The sequence below is a fragment of the Panulirus ornatus genome, chromosome 27 (genome assembly GCF_036320965.1).
Source record: "Panulirus ornatus isolate Po-2019 chromosome 27, ASM3632096v1, whole genome shotgun sequence".
NCBI classification, from domain to species: Eukaryota; Metazoa; Arthropoda; class Malacostraca; order Decapoda; family Palinuridae; genus Panulirus; species Panulirus ornatus.
Window position 1 is genome coordinate 16,144,528 of NC_092250.1, and position 24,223 is coordinate 16,168,750.

The 24,223-nt window shown below is 39.6% G+C and overlaps 1 protein-coding gene across 1 annotated transcript in view; it reads right to left on the reverse strand.

Moving 5' to 3' along the window:
- Positions 1-5,752: 5,752 nt before the first annotated feature.
- LOC139757605 (sodium-dependent proline transporter-like) overlaps positions 5,753-24,223 on the reverse strand; it is a 51,292-nt gene continuing 32,821 nt past the window's right edge. The window contains exons 6-15 of the mRNA XM_071678241.1: positions 23,061-23,134; positions 20,119-20,251; positions 19,768-19,902; positions 19,130-19,358; positions 17,711-17,823; positions 15,581-15,709; positions 14,720-14,819; positions 14,203-14,303; positions 11,399-11,569; positions 5,753-7,465 (exon numbers count right to left, since the gene is read on the reverse strand). Of these exons, the coding sequence (XP_071534342.1) occupies positions 7,268-7,465; positions 11,399-11,569; positions 14,203-14,303; positions 14,720-14,819; positions 15,581-15,709; positions 17,711-17,823; positions 19,130-19,358; positions 19,768-19,902; positions 20,119-20,251; positions 23,061-23,134 (1,383 nt within the window). The 3' untranslated portion in view covers positions 5,753-7,267. The remainder of the gene's footprint in view (positions 7,466-11,398; positions 11,570-14,202; positions 14,304-14,719; positions 14,820-15,580; positions 15,710-17,710; positions 17,824-19,129; positions 19,359-19,767; positions 19,903-20,118; positions 20,252-23,060; positions 23,135-24,223) is intronic.

Here is a 24,223-nt window from a genome sequence, read left to right on the forward strand (position 1 = left end):
AAAAGGCTGGAGGCTTTAAATTTACTCACCTTAGAAGAGAGAAGAGTGGAGGGTTACCTGCTCACATTTCAATTTTTCCAAGAAATCAATGGTGTGGAGAGTGAAAAGTTCTTTGAAAGATGTAAATATAGAGCAAACAGAGGCCATAACATGATACTAAGTTAGAAACTTGTTCATGAAAATGTAAACACTTTTATCGCCAAACAATTTTGGATAAATGGGACAGAACGACTGAGGTCATGATTATTGCAGACAACATACATAAATTTTAAATTTAAGAGATTGTATGACTGTAGGGAATTTTCAAGAGATAGGGCTCCAAGAGTGTAAAATTCCTACCCTGTGCAGTGCAAATGGGTAATCTATCCCAGAAAGGAAGACTTAAGTAAATCTGGATCTAATCAAGCATTATTCCCCCTTTATAATGAGTATAACATAAATATTTCTCAAGATGACTGTCAAGGGAGAAAAAATGAAGGTATCTCAATCTGAGTACTGGAAATGGAAAATTCAGATACATTATTATTCTCCAGCTATCTGGAAGAATATACACTGACAGTGTAGAATTGGGTACAATGATTCTGATATTTTGCCATATCTAAATGTGGACTGCTGAAAAGTTCTTTGAGGAAATCTAAAATATCAATGAAAAGTGTTTAGAAGTTCCATCAGTTTTCCCAAATTAGGGACAAAATACCATAAGGAAGCCCAACAAGTTCATGACAAATACTTGCAAGACAAACATCCTCTAAGAATGACTGAGATCATTTTTTTTTTGTGTACTTCATACAAGTGCATCAAGTCAACCTAACATGGGAAAGTAACAATTTAGTTGGTCGTGTATTACTGCAGCCATTCACAAACAGTTAATCAATATATTCTGCAACAAAGTGTTGATAACTTACAAAATGAGCAGGGTCTTCAGTACTGAGAGAGATTAAATAATTACCATGGAAGCTCCCACTTTCAAGAAAAGGCAGCAAAAACCAGTCTTGTTACCTTCATACTGGGTATTCAAGTTTTTTTTTGTTTTTTTTTCATACTATTCGCCATTTCCCGCATTAGCGAGGTAGCGTTAAGAACAGAGGACTGGGCCTTTGAGGGAATATCCTCATATGGCCCCCTTCTCTGTTCCTTCTTTTGGAAAATTTAAAAAAAAATGAGAGGGGAGGATTTCCAGCCCCCCGCTCCCTTCCCTTTTAGTCACCTTCTACGACATGCAGGGAATACGTGGGAAGTATTCTTTCTCCCCTATATATATTTATCTATTTATTCACTTTGCCCCGCCGCCGTCCTGTGGGTATTCAAGTATGATGTAAAAAACTAACAGACCTCTAACAGTGAGCTGCAAGGGTGGAAAAGGAAAGGCACCAGGACTTGCAGTAATCACTTCAGCTATACCAAAATAAAAAATTTCACACACTATTTTTGTTATCATCCTTCACAGAGTTGCTTTAAAGTAAAGCATCCTATCCATATATATCTCTGATGCCCATTCCTTATGGGAACTCCCATTAAAAAAGGTAGTCATACTAAAAGTTAACACTTATTCTGGTCCATATATGCCTCCCTCACATACACCATTCCATGCATTCTTTAACCATTTCTCTCCCTCCAGTTCTCCTTCTCTTGCATCAACCCCTTGAACTATCATACATTCTCCTTATAAACTCTTCATACTGCACTCTTTCCACATGCCCAAACCAAGTAAAAGTATTACATTTCATCCACTGTAACACACCACAATAATTCCCTTTGCATTCCCTACCATACCAAATCTCTTATACACACCTATATCTCTTGGGTCATTCCATAAGGTCATACCACGTGTTCCTTTCAAACAGCTTATTTCAACAGCCTGAATTCTTGACTTGTGTAACTCATTCCATGTCCATGTGCAGCACCCATTCTGCCTTACGTGGTAAATGAAAGACTATAGACATGACCACAACAAAACTGTTTCAAAAAACAAAAGGCTTTCCATGTGCTATGTCTACAAGGGAGAGGTTAGTATATTTCTAGAAAGTAGAAAATATCACAAACTATTCAGGTCCTTTACACAAGCTGACAAAATACACAGGTTTCATAAATCAAATATAGTTAGAAAGATAGAGAGACATAAAATATGTAACAACCCATGAGATTCACAATTTTCTTACAATACTACTAAATAACACATTAGGCAACTTTATACTCACTCCAGTCTACATGGTACTCCTTCACTGCCATTTTCCATCTTGGTGGTTTGTAGGCAGAAGTCTTCTGCTTTACTATCCTGTCTCCATCTACAGTGATGAGAGGGAGCCTTCTGCTTCTTTATTACCCTATCTTTATTCATAGTGGTAGGTGAGGATGAGCCTTTGGCTTTACTATACTATCTTCATCTATAGTGATGGGTATGGGGAAGCCCTCTGCTTAACTATCGAATCTTCCATCTTTTGTGATAGATGTGTAGGAGCCTTCTGCCTTATTAACTTGTCTCCATCTACAGTGGTGGACATAGAGGAGCCTTCTACTTAACCATCCTCTCTTCCCTCTCTTATGGTGGGTAGGTAAGAACCTAAAACTTTATTATCCTGTCTCTATCTAATTAGGTCACAATTACTGTCCTCCAGCAGATAATCCCATCATGAATCCTCAGGTCTTCTATCATCTAGTTTTCCAATGTACTCCCCTTTCATTCGCTATTAAGCTGCATCATCCCTTCAGAACCAACAGTACTTTAAATAGTCTTACAACCAATGGCTCCAGCAACACACTTTTAGAACCAACAGTATCGGCAACACACTTTTAGAACCATTGTTACCTGCACTGCAGTTTCAGGCAATAAAAATTCATGCAAAATTACTAAGTGTTACAGAAACCATTATATGCACAGATCATTATATGGGCAAAGTGATGAATGAATATAACATTATACAAACATACTGACACATGGGCAGATCATTATATGTGGAGATCATTATATGGACATTATATGGACCGGGTTATAGTGATGGGTGATTTGAATGCAAAGGTGAGTAATGTGGCAGTTGAGGGAATAATTGGTATGCATGGGGTGTTCAGTGTTGTAAATGGAAATGGTGAAGAGCTTGTAGATTTATGTGCTGAAAAAGGACTGATGATTGGGAATACCTGGTTTAAAAAGCGAGATATACATAAGTATACTTATGTAAGTAGGAGAGATGGCCAGAGAGCGTTATTGGATTACGTGTTAATTGACAGGCGTGCGAAAGAGAGACTTTTGGATGTTAATGTGCTGAGAGGTGCTACTGGAGGGATGTCTGATCATTATCTTGTGGAGGCTAAGGTGAAGATTAGTATGGGTTTTCAGAAAAGAGGAGTGAATGTTGGGGTGAAGAAGGTGGTGAGAGTAAGTGAGCTTGGGAAGGAGACCTGTGTGGGGAAGTACCAGGAGAGACTGTGTACAGAATGGAAAAAGGTGAGAACAATGGAAGTAAGGGGAGTGGGGGAGGAATGGGATGTATTTAGGGAATCAGTGATGGATTGCGCAAAAGATGCTTGTGGCATGAGAAGAGTGGGAGGTGGGCTGTTTAGAAAGGGTAGTGAGTGGTGGGATGAAGAAGTAAGAGTATTAGTGAAAGAGAAGAGAGAGGCATTTGGTCGATTTTTGCAGGGAAAAAATGCAATTGAGTGGGAGATGTATAAAAGAAAGAGACAGGAGGTCAAGAGAAAGGTGCAAGAGGTGAAAAAAAGGGCAAATGAGAGTTGGGGTGAGAGACTATCAGTAAATTTTAGGGAGAATAAAAAGATGTTCTGGAAGGAGGTAAATAGGGTGCGTAAGACAAGGGAGCAAATGGGAACTTCAGTGAAGGGCGTAAATGGGGAGGTGATAACAAGCAGCGGTGATGTGAGAAGGAGATGGAATGAGTATTTTGAAGGTTTGTTGAATGTGTCTGATGACAGAGTGGCAGATATAGGGTGTTTTGGTCGAGGTGGTGTGCAAAGTGAGAGGGTTAGGGAAAATGATTTGGTAAACAGAGAAGAGGTAGTAAAAGCTTTGCGGAAGATGAAAGCCGGCAAGGCAGCAGGTTTGGATGGTATTGCAGTGGAATTTATTAAAAAAGGGGGTGACTGTATTGTTGACTGGTTGGTAAGGTTATTTAATGTATGTATGACTCATGGTGAGGTGCCTGAGGATTGGCGGAATGCGTGCATAGTGCCATTGTACAAAGGCAAAGGGGATAAGAGTGAGTGCTCAAATTACAGAGGTATAAGTTTGTTGAGTATTCCTGGTAAATTATATGGGAGGGTATTGATTGAGAGGGTGAAGGCATGTACAGAGCACCAGATTGGGGAAGAGCAGTGCGGTTTCAGAAGTGGTAGAGGATGTGTGGATCAGGTGTTTGCTTTGAAGAATGTATGTGAGAAATACTTAGAAAAGCAAATGGATTTGTATGTAGCATTTATGGATCTGGAGAAGGCATATGATAGAGTTGATAGAGATGCTCTGTGGAAGGTATTAAGAATATATGGTGTGGGAGGAAAGTTGTTAGAAGCAGTGAAAAGTTTTTATCGAGGATGTAAGGCATGTGTACGTGTAGGAAGAGAGGAAAGTGATTGGTTCTCAGTGAATGGAGGTTTGCGGCAGGGGTGTGTGATGTCTCCATGGTTGTTTAATTTGTTTATGGATGGGGTTGTAAGGGAGGTAAATGCAAGAGTCCTGGAAAGAGGGGCAAGTATGAAGTCTGTTGGGGATGAGAGAGCTTGGGAAGTGAGTCAGTTGTTGTTCGCTGATGATACAGCGCTGGTGGCTGATTCATGTGAAAAACTGCAGAAGCTGGTGACTGAGTTTGGTAAAGTGTGTGGAAGAAGAAAGTTGAGAGTAAATGTGAATAAGAGCAAGGTTATTAGGTACAGTAGGGGTGAGGGTCAAGTCAATTGGGAGGTGAGTTTGAATGGAGAAAAACTGGAGGAAGTGAAGTGTTTTAGATATCTGGGAGTGGATCTGTCAGCGGATGGAACCATGGAAGCGGAAGTGGATCATAGGGTGGGGGAGGGGGCGAAAATTTTGGGAGCCTTGAAAAATGTGTGGAAGTCGAGAACATTATCTCGGAAAGCAAAAATGGGTATGTTTGAGGGAATAGTGGTTCCAACAATGTTGTATGGTTGCGAGGCGTGGGCTATGGATAGAGATGTGCGCAGCAGGATGGATGTGCTGGAAATGAGATGTTTGAGGACAATGTGTGGTGTGAGGTGGTTTGATCGAGTAAGTAACGTAAGGGTGAGAGAGATGTGTGGAAATAAAAAGAGCGTGGTTGAGAGAGCAGAAGAGGGTGTTTTGAAATGGTTTGGGCACATGGAGAGAATGAGTGAGGAGAGATTGACCAAGAGGATATATGTGTCGGAGGTGGAGGGAACGAGGAGAAGAGGGAGACCAAATTGGAGGTGGAAAGATGGAGTGAAAAAGATTTTGTGTGATCGGGGCCTGAACATGCAGGAGGGTGAAAGGAGGGCAAGAAATAGAGTGAATTGGAGTCATGTGGTATACAGGGGTTGACGTGCTGTCAGTGGATTTGAAGCAAGGCATGTGAAGCGTCTGGGGTAAACCATGGAAAGCTGTGTAGGTATGTATATTTGCGTGTGTGGACGAGTGTATGTACATGTGTATGGGGGGGGGGGGGTTGGGCCATTTCTTTCGTCTGTTTCCTTGCGCTACCTCGCAAACGCGGGAGACAGCGACAAAGTATAAAAAAAAAAAAAAAAAAAAAAAAAAAAAAAAAAAAGTATATGGGTAGATCACCAGTGGCCACTCCCTTAAGGGAATTCCCAGAGGGAACAGGCATCAGATATATAGATAGGTAGATAGATCATTATATGGGTAGAACATGACAAAGATGACAGATCATTACATGGAGGGATCATTGTATGGACAGATTCATTACTACGGTTGGATGTTTGATTGGGGTAGATGCTTATTATCTGCCAGGATCATTAAGGCCAGCTACATCAAACTATAGCCATCATTCAAAAAATCTTTACCACTTTCAAGTGTTAAAGATAATTTCAAGACTATGTACCTTCTCACTATATATATATGTAGCCCATGTGTCTACTAAAGGGACACCAGCATTCTTACTACAACATTACAACATTTGCAAACAGTCTTTCAAATTGCTGCATCATTTGCAAACAGGCTTTCAAAGTCCAGATATAATGTGATACAGTTGCCACAACTTTGTGCTCCTAACACAAGTACACAGAAGATCTTGCTAGGAAGTTTTTTTTTGTTATCATTACTCTAAACATTTATTTGGAATGTTTAAATGTTCATCATATGACACTTTATTCATGGTTTCTCTTTTACAAACGTTTATTGAAAATCTTACAATTATGGAAACAATGTTTCCCATTAAGGCAAAGCATGGTGTAATCAAAACTAACATTTTAACCAAAGGTTTATATGGGATCAGGATTGAACTAATTTTGGGATAACAAAATTTTTGTACTTTGTTATGTACATTATCAATTCTGGCAAAATGAACTTATTTCTCTTAGTAGCCATTAAATCCAACAACAACTCATACTAGCTTGAGTGCGGTGGAAAAATAAAAGATCAATGGTCATCTTTGCTGAGAGCATTAATTGACTGAAGTGCTTTTTGTGGTTATTCTTACCTGACCCCATGATCTTAACCTTCAGTTCTACAACTAAAGACTATTCAAATAATGAACTTATACTCAAATTCTATCAATATATGAGGGAATCATGTTTGTCACTCTATCATCACATTCTTAGTATTTCTAAAGCAAGAACTTTCATAGCTTGACCATAGGAGTTATATTATGCCATGCTGAATAAAAGTAGGAAGCATAGCAAGCTGAAATTGTCTATCATTTTTACCTATGGTGCTGACAGACACATAAGTAGACAGGTGCCATCAATCGTCTTCACAATGAAGATGTTTGCTCGGTCTGTATGGTGATGTCTTACACTAGCTCTTGGGTGTCAACAAAAGATTTGTCACTAAAGGGAGGATCATTTCTAAAGAATGAAAAACTGAGGCAGCATTGTGACAAGTGTTTCCTCCTAACATGTACAGGAACATGATTCATCAAGACATGACATGACAAAAGGAACCTTAGTCATGGACAGCCTATAACTAGGCTGATAGATGTGGATGACATCGCATGTGGGTGATAAACCTCTGATTTCTAAGACGTTGGGATCCATAAGTGTAGACGATGTTTGGTAAGGAAGATTGTAGATACAGAAGGTCTTAAATGTGTCTGAAGTCTGAACATGATTAAGCACGTGACAGGCAAGTTGTGGATGTCTTGGGCAGCAAGTGGGGTGCAGGGTTGTACTTCTCAGGTAGTGAGAGGTCAGGGTGAAGGAGGCGGTGTCGGAGGGGCTGCTGCTTACACAGAGCCTCCCATTCTTCTCGATGACTTTCAATTGTGGGTCCCCATGTCTCCAGGGGTGTAACACCGGACTTTAGTCGCTGGAAATATAAATTCAACCAATGAGAGGACAGATACAATGTGCTAGACAGTTTATTATGTATTGGGTATTATATCATGGACTGTTTGTCTACCTTTTCTTTTACATCCCATAAAACATACTATTTTTATCATCCATCCACTTCTTCCAGAACTCCAATCACCCATACATATCAACTTTTTTCTCTCCTACAACCTCCTCTATCCTTCCACCTCATTCTTAGCATTTCTCTTCTCCTTCCATCTCATATCTATGTTTCTACATCCTTCTCAATATAGATCTGTATTCTAAGTCCCTCACAACCTCAATTTTTAAAACTGTTCACATTTCTTGCTCTTTAATCAAATCTCAAGATAAGATGTCTCAAGTGCTTGTATTGTCTGTCATTCTGTCTAAACAGTCATGTTTTGCTCTCATATTTTGGAGCCAGCAGCAGTGCACTTTCTTTTCACTCAAATTCGTACTTTTTTAATTCTTTGGAAACTGTTTCATTTTGTTAGTTATGATGATACAAGTAACTGAAACCCTAATGAAAGCTATTCATCTATTTATATCTCTGACACCCATTCCCTTTGGGAGCTCCCTCAGGATGATGGCCATGGCAAAAGTCTCCATAACCGCTGAACTCCTGTGTCTCACCCATAACAGGCCACTGGCAGAGGACAACTCTAGCACAGTGTTTTCAGAGGCTCCTACCAAATGTTCCCACCAACTTCTTCTACCTAATGTGTCTACCTAGTAATCCTGCCTACTGTTATGACCTACAACTTCTACCTTATAATTCTAGCTAATGCTCCTACCTACTACTTCTACTTAATGTTTCTACCTAAAGCTCCCATATAATGTTCCAACCTATTACTTGTATCTAATGCTCATACTGTATTACCAAAAGGAAGAGCTAGTGTAAAGCACTTACCACAAAAAATTCTAGAGTTGCAAAGAATGAATTGTGAGTTAAGTGTTGTCAAGTGTTATTTGTAACAAGGAAAGATTGTATGTTCATAGACAGAATACAAGCGGTAAATGAGTGGGTAAGGCAGGAAGAAAAGACAGCTAACTGGGTCAAAGGAGTAAAACATGACAACCAAATGAGTGCAACTTGACAATCACTGAAGTGCTAGCTCACTATGCAGCATCACTAACCCTCCCAATACAAAGGCAAGTACAGTAGCTCCAGGTAATATACCTTCTTAGTCGGTGGCTGCCTATCAACTACTACCTACGACCTATCAATGGATATGCATATATTTTTTATTGTTATTATACTTAATCACCGTCTCCCGCATTAGCAAGGTAGCGCAAGGAAACAGACAAAAAAAGTGGCCTAATCCACCCACATACACATGTATATACATAAACGCCCACACACACACACACATATACATACCTATATATTTCAAGGTATACATACATATAAATACACAGACATATACATATATACACATATACATATTCATACTTGCTGCCTTCATCCATTCCTATCGCCACCCTGCCACACATGAAATAGCATCCCCCCTCCCAGCCAGGCAGTGCCAGGAACAGACAAAAAAGGCCACATTTGTTCACACTCAGTCTCTAGCTGTCATGTGTAATGCACTGAAACCACAGCTCCCTATTCACATCCAGGCCCCATAGTCCTTTCCATGGTTTACCCCAGATGCTTCACACGCTCCAATTCACTCTATTCCTTGCACGCCTTTCACCCTCCTGTATGTTCAGGCCCCGATTGCTCAAAATCTTTTCAACTACATCCTTCCACCTCCAATCTGATCTCCTGCTTTTCCTTGTTCCCTCCACCTCTGACACTTATATCCTCTTTGTTAATCTTTCCTCACTTATTCCCTCCATATGTCCAAACCATTTCAACATATCCTATTCTGCTCACTCAACCACACCCTTTCACTGCTTGCTTGATCAAACCACCGCACATCACATATTGTCCTCAAACATTTCATTTCCAACACATCCACCCTCCTCCATACCACCCTATCTATAGCCCATGTCTCGCAACTGTACAACATTGTTGGAACTACTATTCCTTCAAACATACCCATTTTTGCTCTCTGAGATAACGTTTTCACCTTCCACACATTCTTCATCCCTCCCAGAACCTTTGTCCCCTCCCCAACCCTGTGACTCACTTCCACTTCTTCGGTTCCATTTCTTGCTAATTCCATTCCCAGATATCTAAAACACTTCAATTCCTCCAATTTTTCTTCTTTCAAACTTGCATCCCAATTAACTTGTCCCTCAACCCTACTGAACCTAATAACTTTCTCTTATGCACATTTGCTTTCAACTTTCTCCTTTCACACACTTCCAAACTCAGTCACCAACTTCTGCAGTTACTCATCCGAATAAGCCACCAGTGCTGTATCATCAGCGAACAACAACTGACTGACTTCCCAGGCCCTCTCTTCCCCAGCAGATTGCATTATTATCTTATCATTATACTTGATCACCATTTCCCGCATCAGTGAGGGAGTGCCAGGAAACAAAGTACTTGATAGCCATTTTGCACATCAGTGAGGAGGTGCCATGCATATGTCCCATCCACACATATACATGCCCATACATGCCCATATACATACATGTACATATCAACATATACATACACATACACAGACATATACATACATACATATGTACATATTCATATTTGCTTGCCTTTATCCATTCCCGGAGCCACCCCGCCCCACAGGAAACAGCATTGCTACCCCCTGCTTTAGCAAGGTAGCGCCAGGAAAACATACAAAAAAGACCACATTTGTTCACACTCAGTCTCTAGCTGTCATGTGTAATGCACCAAAACCACAGCTCCCTATCCACATCCAGGCCCCACAGACCTTTCCATTGTTTCCCCCAGACATTTCACATGCCCTTGATCAGTCCACTGATAGCATGTATGTATTTTATCATACCTGATCGTCATTTCCCGCATGAGTGAGGCTTACTGGGCTTACTGTAGATCGACAGCTGCAACCAAGATTTGAACCTATCCGCTGGACCCTGGGTGGCCAATGAATTCATCACATTCTGCTAACTGCTACACTATGAAGTTGCCACTAACCTACTAGTCAACATTTTGATGTTTCTTTAATAGTTTTTCAGTTCTGACCTAACATTCTCTCCAACCTCTCATACTGGGCTATATTTTACTCCCTGAATTCTCTTTTCTTAATATTCAATCACCATCCGGTTTGTATCAGCATTTAAGTTTTACTTTTTTGTCTACACATACTTCCAAATTGCTCTTAGTGCCCAGTAATACAATGTTTCATGTAAGAGGCCAATTTCCTCATCCTGTTTCATTCAGTACCACAATGTCAACCACATAGTATCATCCCCTCTGCTTTGGTCTTCCTTCTCTACATATATTATTCAATATGAACTTTATATAGTACAGCGAAAGGTGTTCATACCTGGTGGATGACCAAGGTTCTCAAACCTTAACAGTGGCTGGGTCTTCAGTGCCACAAGGCCCAGATGTTTGGTTTGCACTCTTACCTCTAACTCGTATTTCATGCCAAAATTGTAAAGCTTGTTCTTAACACAGGTAAAATTCATTTGCTAACCGGGGAACCACCTGGTGGCAAGTTGCTAGTACACTACATGCAGCAGGAAAGAAGTGGAGAAGGGTAGCAATTATCAATGATACATCTTGGAAGGGAACCAGTATCAGAAGAGAGAAGGCACAGTGGAGGGAACAAACACATCACCTTTGGTTACATGACTGGGTATGAGTACCTTGGAGACAGGTACAATGTGGGAGGGTGATGAAGACTGACCTTAAGAGAGAGATGCTATATGGGAGTGATCAAGACTCGCCTTGAAGAGAGGTCCTGTAAGAGTGAATTTTGGAGAGATAGCTCTGGGGTGGGTGCTGGAGACTATCCCTCATGGGAGGCTTCTAGGGTAAGGGCTGTAGACTGACCTTGGAGAGGTTTCCTCGTGAGCCACAGGAGAGGTAATACAAGAAATATGCTGGGACAGCCAGCATGGAGAGTAAAGCAGAGAGCCAGCCGAGGCCCTGAGCCCACCAGGGGAAGGGTTCACCCCGATAGCTGGCTGGAGCCATGCTCACCATGGTGTTGACGAAGATCAGCTGATCACCACACCACCACATGCCAGGTCATTAGTAGAATATTAGTATAGATTTCTGTATGTCAATAAATAAACAATATGTACATACCTAAATTTGTTACGTATAGACAAAGACCTAAGACCATCTGTGAGCATACCAACTTGAAAGAGGAAAGACTGAAAGAAAAACCTAAGGATGACTAAAGGAAAGGACTATCCTCAAGGATACCTGAACCCCTTAGTAAACCATCCTTCTCTGATGTGTCAATCTATAGGTAGGTCTACATTAAACAAAACTTCTCTTTCTTTACATGTCATTTTCCTCTAACTCTGCTTTTGATGCTTCCACATCAAGTCTTGCCCTCTCACCATCATTTCTTTTTTTCCCAGCTAAATGTTACAAGGTGTTTAGGCTGAATTGACAACTTCCTCATGTCTCAAAAGGATGTGCTTCTCCGCCAGTTCCAATCTTTGATTACCTCTTTCATTTCTTAAAAACCTAAACCATCCCTCTGGTTCAACCCATCCTTGATAAAGTTATCCATTAAAACCCTCCTAACAGCCATTACTCATTCTCCCTTCTGTGGTCTCCAGAGTCTTCAACATCTTCCTTAACTCTCAGCAAGTATTGAATATTAATGAAACTAACCTGTTCTGGAAGTATATGTCTGCAAGAACTTTTATTTTCAAGACAGAAAAGTCTGGATCATGCTTTAAAGCAAGCAAAATGATTTGATGCTTCTTCTGGATGGCAATTCTGCAGATTTCAATGAAAAGCCCTAATAAATGTTCCATTTCCAGATTAGTCTACCAGTGTTCTGACATTCAAACAAGTTGTGGACAATATTATGTATTATTGGTTACGGCTCTTGATGTACTTTTACAAAAACATCAAGGAAAACAGTCACAGCAAAAATCTTAACAAAGCATTATTACTCCTACATATAGCTCTAAAACACCTAGATGACTAAAGACCAGTTGTTTGACATCTTCAATTGTATTGTGAATGTTACTGAAATCATAGAAAATGAACCCAAGTCATGTGAAAAAAATGTCAAAGATGATGGAGGATTCAATCACCTGCTACAGGGAGCTCTATGTTAAGAAGAAAATGAAAGTACAATAAACAAAATTTAATTGCTATTTCCATCCAAGACTCATTTCAATGGCAACACTCCCTCAGAAAGATGATGATAATGTTGCCTGACACACAGGGAGACTGACACTCAGGGAGATACAGAAGCTCCTTCCTCTCCCTTATATTCATAGTAACCCTTCTACCCCTCCTCAACATCTCATCACAGCATCACCTCACAGGATGTGCATCTTGGTTTCTTGTCATCAAATCATGTGCACTCTATCTGTCTAGATATCATTTTCCAAAATTATGCATATAAAAATCTTTATTGTGTTGAAAAGTACTATTCTAGTAGGTTTTCTGTAAGTATATATCTTTCTTATGAGATCATCTTAGGTTATATAATTGGACCTTATGGGAAAATAAATTTCAGTATACGATTATTCACTGTACATTCACTTTTCAAGAGCACAAAGATGTATCATGATACACATCCTTTTACATAAGAATGTGAATCATTCCATCTACCTCATGAAAATTATGTTCCCATACTGGAAAGAATGAGTTAGGAAGTTGTGGTGTAATGGAGTTTATATCAATCACATGAGGTGGAGAACCAGTCTTCAAGTCCTAAGCGCTCACAAAATTCAACCTATCATCAGCCATAACTATATAAGGGAATAATTCTTTAAAAGGTTCTCTGATAAAGGACTTCCTTCTTAGTTCACTTATTCCTATTACCCCCTACACACATCTGTCCCTATTTCTCCTTCATCCCAGAATTCCACCATTTTCACTGTGTTATGATGGTGAGGTAACCACAGTGCCGAGCTTGGTAACATTACAGTGCCACTGCAAGAATCCCCAATGAGGTGGTTATGTCAAACTGGTAGTATCCAGTTCGAGGTAATACTATTGGTACAACCACATCCCTACTGTCTGCTTGTGAAAGACCATTTGTTTCACAGACACCCTTAAAGGTAAGACACAATATCCTATAATGAGAGGCACAGTATCCTACACTGAGAGGCATAACATCCCATATGGAGAGGCACAATATCCTTCAAGGTGAAGCACAATATTCAACATGGGGAGGCAAAATATCCTACATGGGGTGGAGGCACAATATTCTACATAATGAGACACAGTATTCTACATGGGGAGGCACAATATCCTACACGGGGAGGTACAATATTCTACAGTAAGTCACCATTTCCTTCAAAGAAAGGCAAAATATCCTACATGAGAAGGCATAATGTCCTACATTGAGAGACACAATATCTCTCAATGAGAGGCAAAGTAACCTAAACAGGGAGGCTAAATATCCAATAAGGAGGAGGTACAATATCTTTCAAGGGGATCTATATACAACAAAGGGAGGGAAAACAACATCCTGCAAGTTGAGAAGGATCTCCTACCAATCCTCTTTCAGTCTGCACATGGATAGATGATGGAAGCCATGTACTACGAGGAGAATGTGGCATGCTGACATACCAGTCATGGCAACCCTAGAATTCACACACACTAATAAATCAATGACTAAATTATAGAAAACAGCAAGTAGTTGGAGGACTGACCAGGAGGATGACTGGAGCGATGACTAGCCATGTGATGTACCAGTACAAGCTAATCCTTTCGCCTGTCATGATCTGTAGGTCCTGTACTGTCCGACCAGCTCCTGCAATATATACACAATTCAATCTCTATATCTCACACACTTTTTCAGTCACCACATGTACTATTTAGCTGCTTACCTCTTTCTTTGCTGTTATACATACACTCTATGTGCTATTCTCTATATTCTCCTTTTCTTTGTTTTACTCATCATCATTTCCCTCTCCTTCTCTCTTTTTTTTTCTCTCTCTCTCTGTCTTCACACACAGAAACACAAGTACACTAACTAAACCTCCTAGAAAGTTCACAGGTAAGTCTAAAAGACCTAAAGACAACAACTTAACTAATATTTATCATAAATCATGACATAACCACCAAAATAATCACTATTTCCTTTCACTACTAATTCAAATATAGCTTATTTCTTTGTGCTATAGCTTCCTAGAGACACACATCTTTGTACAATGAAAAATAACTTACCGTATAGAAATGCGAAGACCAGAATCTCACACAAACAATTGAGTATAAGAGTGTAGGAAGCACTGTACCAGTCCACCAATGTTAACCAGTACATCCCACCCTGTAATGTTCATGGAGACTCAACATTCTGCTCTGTTATGTACATGTGCATTTACAGTTTAATCCAGTAATATACATGTTAATTTTACATCCTGCCTGTAGTGTGCATGTTAACTCTATCCTACCAGTAATGAGTATGATAACACTACATCCTACATGTAATGTGCATATCAACTCTACCTCCAGCCTGTAAGGAGTGTGTTAACATGACATTCTGCCTGAAATGCACATATTAACTCTAGATCCTACCTAAAATGAGCTTGTTAACTCTACATCCTGTATGTAATGTACATGTTAATGCTAATGCTACATGTAATATGCATGTTACCTCTAATCCTACCAGTAATGTGCATGTAACTCTTCATCCTGTTTGTAATAAGACCTTTCATTTATTATCCCAAACTGACATATCAAAATATAAGGAAACAAAAACAGTGATAAATGGTTAGGCACAGAATAATGAATCCTTAAAAATAATTATATAACTAGATGGAGAGACATCCAGATGAAACCATGAGCGTAAGGCAGAAAGGAGATAATGGAGCAGATTCTGGTATAGAAAAGGAAGGAGGTGAAGGAAGGAAATGAGGAAGCAGACCCTGGTATAAAAGAACAGGGAGGTGGAGAAAGGTCCAGAAAAAGTGACATAGAGGATGACACAGAGGAAGGTATAAAAGAAGAGGGAGGTGAAAGAAGGTACTGAAGAGGTAGACCCTAGTACAGAGGACAAGTGAGGTGGAGGAAGGTACAGAGGAAGCTGACCCTGGTACAAAAGAGGAGGGAGACGAGGACATCCACGAAGCAGACGAGGAAGGTGACTAAGCCTCGCCGCTGGCGGAAGCGTGGGAACTGGTCCACAAAGGATGCTGTTATTGTCTCTATATGGGCAATCTGTGGCCAAAGAAACACAAAAAACAAGTTACAAAAAGACATCATAAAACATATCCACTTATTTAGCTGTTGTATCAACTGCTTTTCTTATAGCAACCAACATGTCAAAAGCAAAAGTATGTCTCAGTTGATGTTAACTGAAAAGGTAAAATATATGGTTTAAAAAGAAAAAAAGGGGCATTAATGTAAGCTGCTTGGGTGTTTGTAAACCTGAACTTAGAAATATAAGAAAGATCATTTAACAAGAGAATGTCAGGGAAAGGTTTCCACAGACAAACTATGGAAAAAAAGCCAATTGCAGGCTGCAGGTCCAGGTCTTAGGCTGTACACTCACACACAGGTCACAAAAGCAGTGGCCAAAATAATACCTGTAGAATAATGAAAGTAAGAATACCATGGCAGATGAAAAAGGATGGTTGATAAGGGGGACAGAAGAATCAATAAAGTGGAAAGCTACTTCATTCCACAGTGGCAAAAAGAGAGAAAGAAGAACAAATGAGTAGCTATAGATATGGAATGATAATTTGGAAAAAAGGAAATGCATCACCATTGCAATGCACCAATTCTTAGTGTTGAGTATAAAATCAAGTTGTTACTGTAGTAAACATAATGTATTTGCTTTTGTCAAGTATATAGTAAGTTTGTTTTGAATAATATAGTCCAAGAGGGATGCTGGATTCTCTCTTTTCCACCATCATGACAGCACCACCCAAAGCACTTAGGAAGCAGGTTTTCCAATGTTCATCATGTAAGGCATCCAGGATGGTATAGAAGATGCAGTTATGCCTAGCCAGTATATGTTGGGTTGAACTGTAGTGTAATGAAATTTGATGATGTGACACAATCATGTTACTGCGTCTCAATTCTAAGATGATTTTCACATTCAAATTAAGATAAGAAATGTGTCCAGTGTGAGAAACAGAAAAAGGTATCAGCAAGAAAAAGGAGGGAAATAAAGCAGAGTTGAGTTTGAAGTTTGTAGAGTGGAATCATTGGCATTAGAATGATTTGGGTAAATGATGAAAAAATAGTTGATAGAGAGATAAAAGAATGAAGGTCACAGAAATGAACCCTGGGGGATGTCACTGCTGAAAGAATTAAAAGTTACTTCATCAATGGCTACAATGATGGAGTAACTGGATGGAAAACTACTTTATGAATAAAACAATGCTGGCATGAGACTCTATTTCCATTAGTCATACAGTTATTTGAATAACTGTGTGACTTGAAAATAAATCAATACACATTTTCACTTGTGCATTCAACAAGAGGAGGGGTACATTTTGTAGAGCATTTCTGATTGTAGAGTTCTGGAAACCTGATGGATGAGTTTATCCCTTGAATATAGTCTTAGAATAGTCTCTTTCTCCATCCATCATATATTAGGATTATGTACTTTGGTCAGTATATTATAGATCTGTCTATATCTCTAATGCTCATTCCCTCTGGGGACTCCCATCATGGGGGTGACCACAGCAAAAAAGGCTGCACTTACCTCTATCCTTACAAACTTCCTTTGCGTATACCATTCTATAAATTCTTCCCCCTTTCTCTCCCTCCGATACCATTCCACTCTACTTCTATTTCATAGGTATATCATATATTCAAAATAAACACAAATTTACCCATTTGAAAAGTATCTGGATGGAAGCCTTAAGGTATATACAAAGATACATTTGTAGCAATGCAGACAGACTGTTTTCAGAACCTTATGTATTGTAATGGTGTAGCTACAGAGGATGTGACGTAATGCAGTACTGAAGCTACAGAGATCAAGCTGTGCTGGTGGTCCAGGTATGTATTGCTATAGCATTGAGGCCATGATGCTCTAGTAACAGCATTGTAGTGCCTGAGCTAAAGTGTCAATATTATAGTGCTGGTGCTGAAGTGCTGGTAATGAATTTCCAGTTCTGTAACACTGGAGCTGTCATGCCAATAATTTAGTACCAAAACTATAATGCAGGAGCTATGGTTGCAGCAAGAACAGGAAGCAGCTCTTACCATGGAGTCGATGCCAAGGAAGAAGATCATGAGGAAGAAGAGGACAGCCCACAGCGGTGAGAAGGGCATGAGTGAAAGTGCCTCAGGGTATGTGATGAACACCAGGGCTGGACCTGAAGGATACACTGTGCTTACTTACATCTTGGCTGGATCTAAGGGTACACCAGAGCAGGAGCTCAAGGTTATATAAGAATGTCATGGGGGATATGTCCCAACTTATATCAGGAGTAAACCCAAGAGGACACTGGGGATGTACCTAAGGGGAAATAAGGGTCAGGGATGTCAATGTGCCTACTTACACCAGGGCTGAACCTGAGAGGACACCAGGGATGAACATGAGGGGATATAAGGGTCAAGGATGTCACTGTAACTACTTATAGTAGGGCTTGACCTGAGAGAAGATCAGGGTCAAGGATAGCACTGTGCTTACACCAAGACTGGACCTGAGTGGCTACTAGGGCTAGACCTGAGGAGGAATAAGGATCAGGGATGGCACTGTGCCTAATCACACTGGGCTAAACCCATAGGGACATCAGGGCCAGACCCAAGGGAATATCAGGGATGCTTCCTTACAATATGATGGGACCTGAGGGGAAATAAAGGCCAAGGATGGCACCATGCCTACTGTCTGCATTTCTTTTCCTTTTCTTTGAGGGACTTCCCAAAGGGGATGGCCAATGCCTTTAGCCATTAGTAGAAGGCAACTCTAGCACAATGTTTCAGAGGATTCTACCTAATATTCAAACTAATGTGTCTACCTAATACTCCTGCCAAATGTTCTAACCTACTACTTTTATCTAATGCTCCCACCTACTATTCCTACCAACTAGATCTACCTAATGTTCCTGTATAACGTTTGTACCTACTACCTCTATTTATTGCTGCTATCATTTTGCCAAAAGGCAGGGTTAGCCCATAACGCTCACTGTAGGGAAATCAAGAAATATGAAGAATGAGAATGGGCCATTCTTTCGTCTGTTTCCTTGCGCTACCTCGCTAACGCGGGAGACAGCAACAAAGCAAAATAAATAAATAAATAAAATGAAGAATGAGTTGTATGAGTTGAGTTTTGTCAAGTGTTATGTGCGACATGGAAAGACAGTATGTTTGTGGACAGAATACCAGCAGTCCACATGTGGGCAAGGCAGAAAGAAAAGACAAATACTTGGGTCAACATGACGACCAATGAAGTGCTGGCTCACTATGCAGCTGTCATTAACCCTCCCAATACCCAGGCAGGTAGTACTGGTAATATACCACCCTGGTCAGTGGCTGCCTACCAACTACTACCTTCTGCTTTCTGTCTCATGGCAAAATCTCATCACAGGTACTTCTAGGGAAAAGGGTAATCTCTCAACGTGGGAGATGCAAACTGTCACTAATGGTAGGCAAGTAAATCATTCTCTCTCCAATCCTCACCTGCAGATGTTACTTTCTCAACAGTGGTGCCAGTGCGGTGGGCCATGAATCCAAGGACAGAGAAGACGACAAATCCAGCCAGGATGGAGGTGCTACAGTTGAGGAGTGGGACAAGGATGGCATTCCTCTTACACCTACTCCGGAATTTGTTGTAGGAACCCAATGTGGTCAGGATCCCCCAGCCTGGACCCAAAGAGTAAAAGATCTGGCCCGCTGCTGCAGCCCACACCTGCAACACCAAAAATAGCAGCAGCAGCAGCAGAGAAGGGGAGAGGGAGTTCTATTTTTTCAACCAAGATTTCACTGCTACAGACTTGGAATTTATAATGTAAGATCAGATCAGTAGAGTTTCTTATCAACACTTGACTTAATGACCAACAATATGATCTCATATCCATACTGTAATGTTACAGTGGGTGATAATGCTGTCTCCTATAAATGAATTTTTCAACATGATTTACAACACTAACTGCCTGCTAAATTTACACATGAAATATCAATAAATACAAGATCTTTGCTTAGGCTAATCAGAAAATTACATAATCATGTTGGTTGTTTCACAAACACAAACAACATTAAAAATGTCTATCCTCCTTACCTGACAGCAAGAACTATGTGATGGATGGCAGATGACTTACTTTGAGTTCCTTTAGTTTCTCAAATTCTGGGAAGATGTAGAAGTAGATGCCATCCCATGCCCCTGGCAAGGTCAAGCCCCTGACCAGAAGTGTCAGCAACATGACGAAAGGAAAGGTTGCTGTGAACCATACCACCTGAGAGAACAAAATAACTGCACCACACAAACTGACCTTAACTTTAAATTAATCCATACAAACTGACCTTAACTTTAAATTAATCCTTTCTCATACTTTCAATGAGAAATATCCATTCATATTTTACATGTTAAAGACATAAAAACATATACAGTCACAAACATGAGTGAGATCCCAGTCATTAAAGTACAAATTTGGTCATATGGATGGTCCTACCTTGCTGAAGATACTGATGCCTCTGAAGACACAGAGGAAGACAAATGTCCAAATGAACCATGATGCCCCTACAACTGGCCAAGTGAACCCTCCCAGCTCCGTGATGCCATCAGAGATTTCGAGGATGTAGTTGCTGCAATACAAGATATCCAGTGACTTCCAGAATATACAGAAACTGGAGTTACCAAAAATAAATACGTATAGTGAAACAAAAGAGTCGGGAGGTAAAGTTTACATTCGGGAAAATTTTCAACCTGTTCAATGCTATGAAAAGGGAATAATTACACCGTTTGTTCTCTGTATGAACACAGCTTGAGGTAAAACTAAAGAAAAATTCTTTACACTGTAGAAATGGCTTTTCACTGTTTATAAAAATAAGAATGTGGCGTATATCTTCATCATAAGGTTAACTATTTCTAGTGCTACATAATTCAGTCCTACAGTTGCAGGTGATCTTCCTCGAAGAAGGCAAACAACAGAAGCAGCTCTAACATCATTGTAGCTTGCATGATATTCCAATGGGATGATTCAGATGGCCACCAGTCTTGAAAACAAACCAACTACTGCCGAACTTCACACTCCTAATCGCAGACTGGGGAGTCCTCCACCACCTCCTTCTTGTGGTGAGTTTAAATAAAGAGAAAAAAGGCAGGTGCATGGAGCAGAGGGAAAATAAAGTTATTACAGCTGATATTAGGGTCTGGTGTGTAACAATAATCTTCCCCAAAGTGATTCTTGTCTACAGTAGCTTTATTTGTTCTGGTAATATATTTCCATCCAACTTTAAGGGGACCCTATGCACTGAGTTTCATTCATTTCGAAATGATGAATATGAAAATTTTCCTGTTAGATTAATTCTTATGGCTAGTTCTGTTACTAGCCATTTCATCTAAAGACAACAATCATCTTCATAGTGATTCTTTTCAACAGTAGCATTATTTTTTCTGGTTATATATTTCTATCCAACCTTATGCACTGACTTTCATTCATTTTTGAAATGATGAATAATATGAAAATTTCCCTGTGTTAAAATAAACTTTTATGGCAAGTCCTGTTAATGGCCATATCTAAAAATTCTTTGGCTGGTTATTAGCCTGATCTGAACACCTCTCCACTAAGGACTCTCATCATGTGCGGAAGATACCTTTTATGCAAAAAGATTATTTGCTTATTCTGAGCTATCATATACATGTTGTCATATCTGATTTCAAGTTAAAATAATTTGGATTTACTCTAAAAATGCTGTCAATCTACGGATGCTTGCAATAGCCCCCTAGCAAGCAATGAGACATTAATAGGAAATGTAATGATTTATGAGGCTTGATTTATAATGTATTTTCTTTGTAGTGCTTCAAGACTGATATCTAAGAAAACTAATTGATATATCATAATGGTAAGGCACTTATTACCTACATAAAGACTGAAAAGGATCAAGAAAAATAATTATGTGGTTAAACATGAGCACCTACGGTGAAATTATATTTTCCAGACTATAGGCATGAATGGCATGCAAGGAATAGAGTGAATTGGAATGATGTGGTATACTGGGTTGATGTGCTGTCAATGGATTGAACCAGGGCATGTGAAGCGTCTGTACCATTCACTGATACAGAGAAAGACAAGCAGACATCTTCAAAATATTTCATTTTATCTTGATTGAGATGAAGCAACTCTTGCATTTATGATTCAAATCTTAGTTATCAAACAGTCAGGGGATCCTTAAATTTTGGGAGATAATACAATAATAATAATTTTTCTATATTTTTCTAACTTTTCACATTATTTTGAAAAATTAAAATTTCAATTACTTTTCTCTGAAACTGGGGTGTATCAACAAAAAGTAATACAAGCATTTTGTATGCATCTCTTAAAAATGTTTACCATAATAATTTGAAGTGACCCAAAGTTCCTGTTCTATATACACAGATTTTGTTAATTCTTATTACTTAACAATTCATCATAAAATATGACAATAGTAGAAAAAAATTCACAAGTTTATAGAGGTAAACTAAAATAAAATTACATCCATAAGAACAAGTTAGACATTCCTTATGATAGAAAAGGGTGTACACAAAAAGAGATTCTTTAAACCACAAGAAAAAAGTATCACTTTTTTCAGTTTCAAAAGAATAGAAGTCTTTAATATCCAATTTCTAGTTGTAAAATTCCAGTATATTAATTGTTTATTTTTGCATTTCAAACTTGTCATAAATTTATCTTACCATTTGTTTCTTCTTATATTCGTTTCTGAAGTAGTGATAGATAGAAAGATACAGACAAAAAGAAGTAGCGATATTTATGCATTTTGTCCCTAGAACTAGAGTGCATCAATAGCATCTATAATATGAATTTCATTGGTTTCTCTTAGCAGTTTTTGCCACATGTATTTCAAAGAAAAAACAATTCCAAGTGTTTTCACGATTTATCTTTAGCTTTTGTTACTTTTTCAGAAAAATTTTGATCACTCTACATGATATCTTTTTTGTACTTTTTTCTCTTATACAGATGGTTATGCACCATCTTGGAAATCAGTGATAAAAGGTAACATAAACATTTCTTCTTTAATATAGGCAACAATAGAGGATCTTAGAAATCAGTGATAAAAGATAACTATCTTATACGGTCCCCTTAAAACTAATAAGCAGTTAATACACTGGGGGTGGGGGATAAGGGTGGAAATTTCTGTTTCAAATGCCTCATAAACCACAAAAGTTAAATTCCTAATGTCTGAACATAGCAATATCTATCTGTATAATGAGAAGAGCAAATCTCATAAGTGATTTGGACAGACTTTCAAAGAGGCTGATAGGAGAAGTGCATGGAAATTCTTACAATGAGAAAGAATTTTGGAAGAAAGTGACATCAGAATTTTACATTATGCTTGGGGTGGGGAGGATGGGAGAAGGGGTCCCCCAAGGGCTGTCATGGCAACACAGTCTTACTGAAAAAATTCATCAGCAGGAGATAGAAGTTGAGGGGTGTCCAAGTCAGCCGAGGAGGCGTTGCGGTTGTCTGCCTGTTGGAAGAAGCCCTCAGTTATTAGGTGACCTCCACTGCCTGAGGTCAAGACAGGCCACTGTGTCTCTGTCTAACCTGTCTGTGCTTTTAGTCTTCAGCACTTGTTCTGATGTATGTCTGTTTAATATCATATAAATGCAGTTATGTGTCTCCTAATGTATATTTACTGATGTGTATGTAAGACTGTGTGGCTGTCTGGTTTGTGTCGGTTCAGCTGTTCCTATGGTTGTTTGCTGATAAGCTGTGTGTGATCCTGCTTATCAGTTCAATGTGGACAGATTTCTGTCTGTGTATTATGGAGACAGTGTCTTACACCCATATGGCCTCATCTCTGACTAAGATGATAAATATGTCATAAGGAGAGAGAGAGAGAGAGAGAGAGAGAGAGAGAGAGAGAGAGAGAGAGAGAGAGAGAGAGAGAGAGAGAGAGAGAGAGAGAGAGAGAGAGAGAGGGGGGGGGGATGGAGTGAAAAAGGATTTAAGTTATTGGGGCTTGAGCATGCCCATGATGAAAGGTGTTCATGGGATATACAAACTGGTATACTGCGATACACTGAGGGTAACATTCTGTCAAGGGGCTGAACTAGGATATATGAACTGGTTAGGGAAGTACACAGAGTGGTTTTTGGGGTATGACAATGGGTTAGAGGCTCTGATTCTGGTGCACTATACATCACAGCTAGACAGTAAATGCATGCAAGTGTGGCCATTGTTTCTCTCCATGATGTTTCCTTACTGTATTTGGAAATGGCAATTGCTGTTTCCTGTGGGGCAGGGTAGTGCCAGGAATGGATAAAGGCAAGCATGTACATATTCATACTTGCTTGCCTTCATCCATCCCTGGCACCACCCCACCCCACCCAACAGGAAACAGCATCACTATCCCTGCTTCAGCGAGGTAGCACCAGGAAAACAGACAAAAAATACCACATTCTGTCACACTCAGTCTCTAGGTGTCATGTGTAATGCACTGAAGCCACAGCTCCCTATCCACATCCAGGCCCCTCAGACCTTTCCATGGTTTACCTCAGATGTTTCACATGCCCTGGTTTAGTCCACTGACAGCACATTGACCCCGGTAAATCAC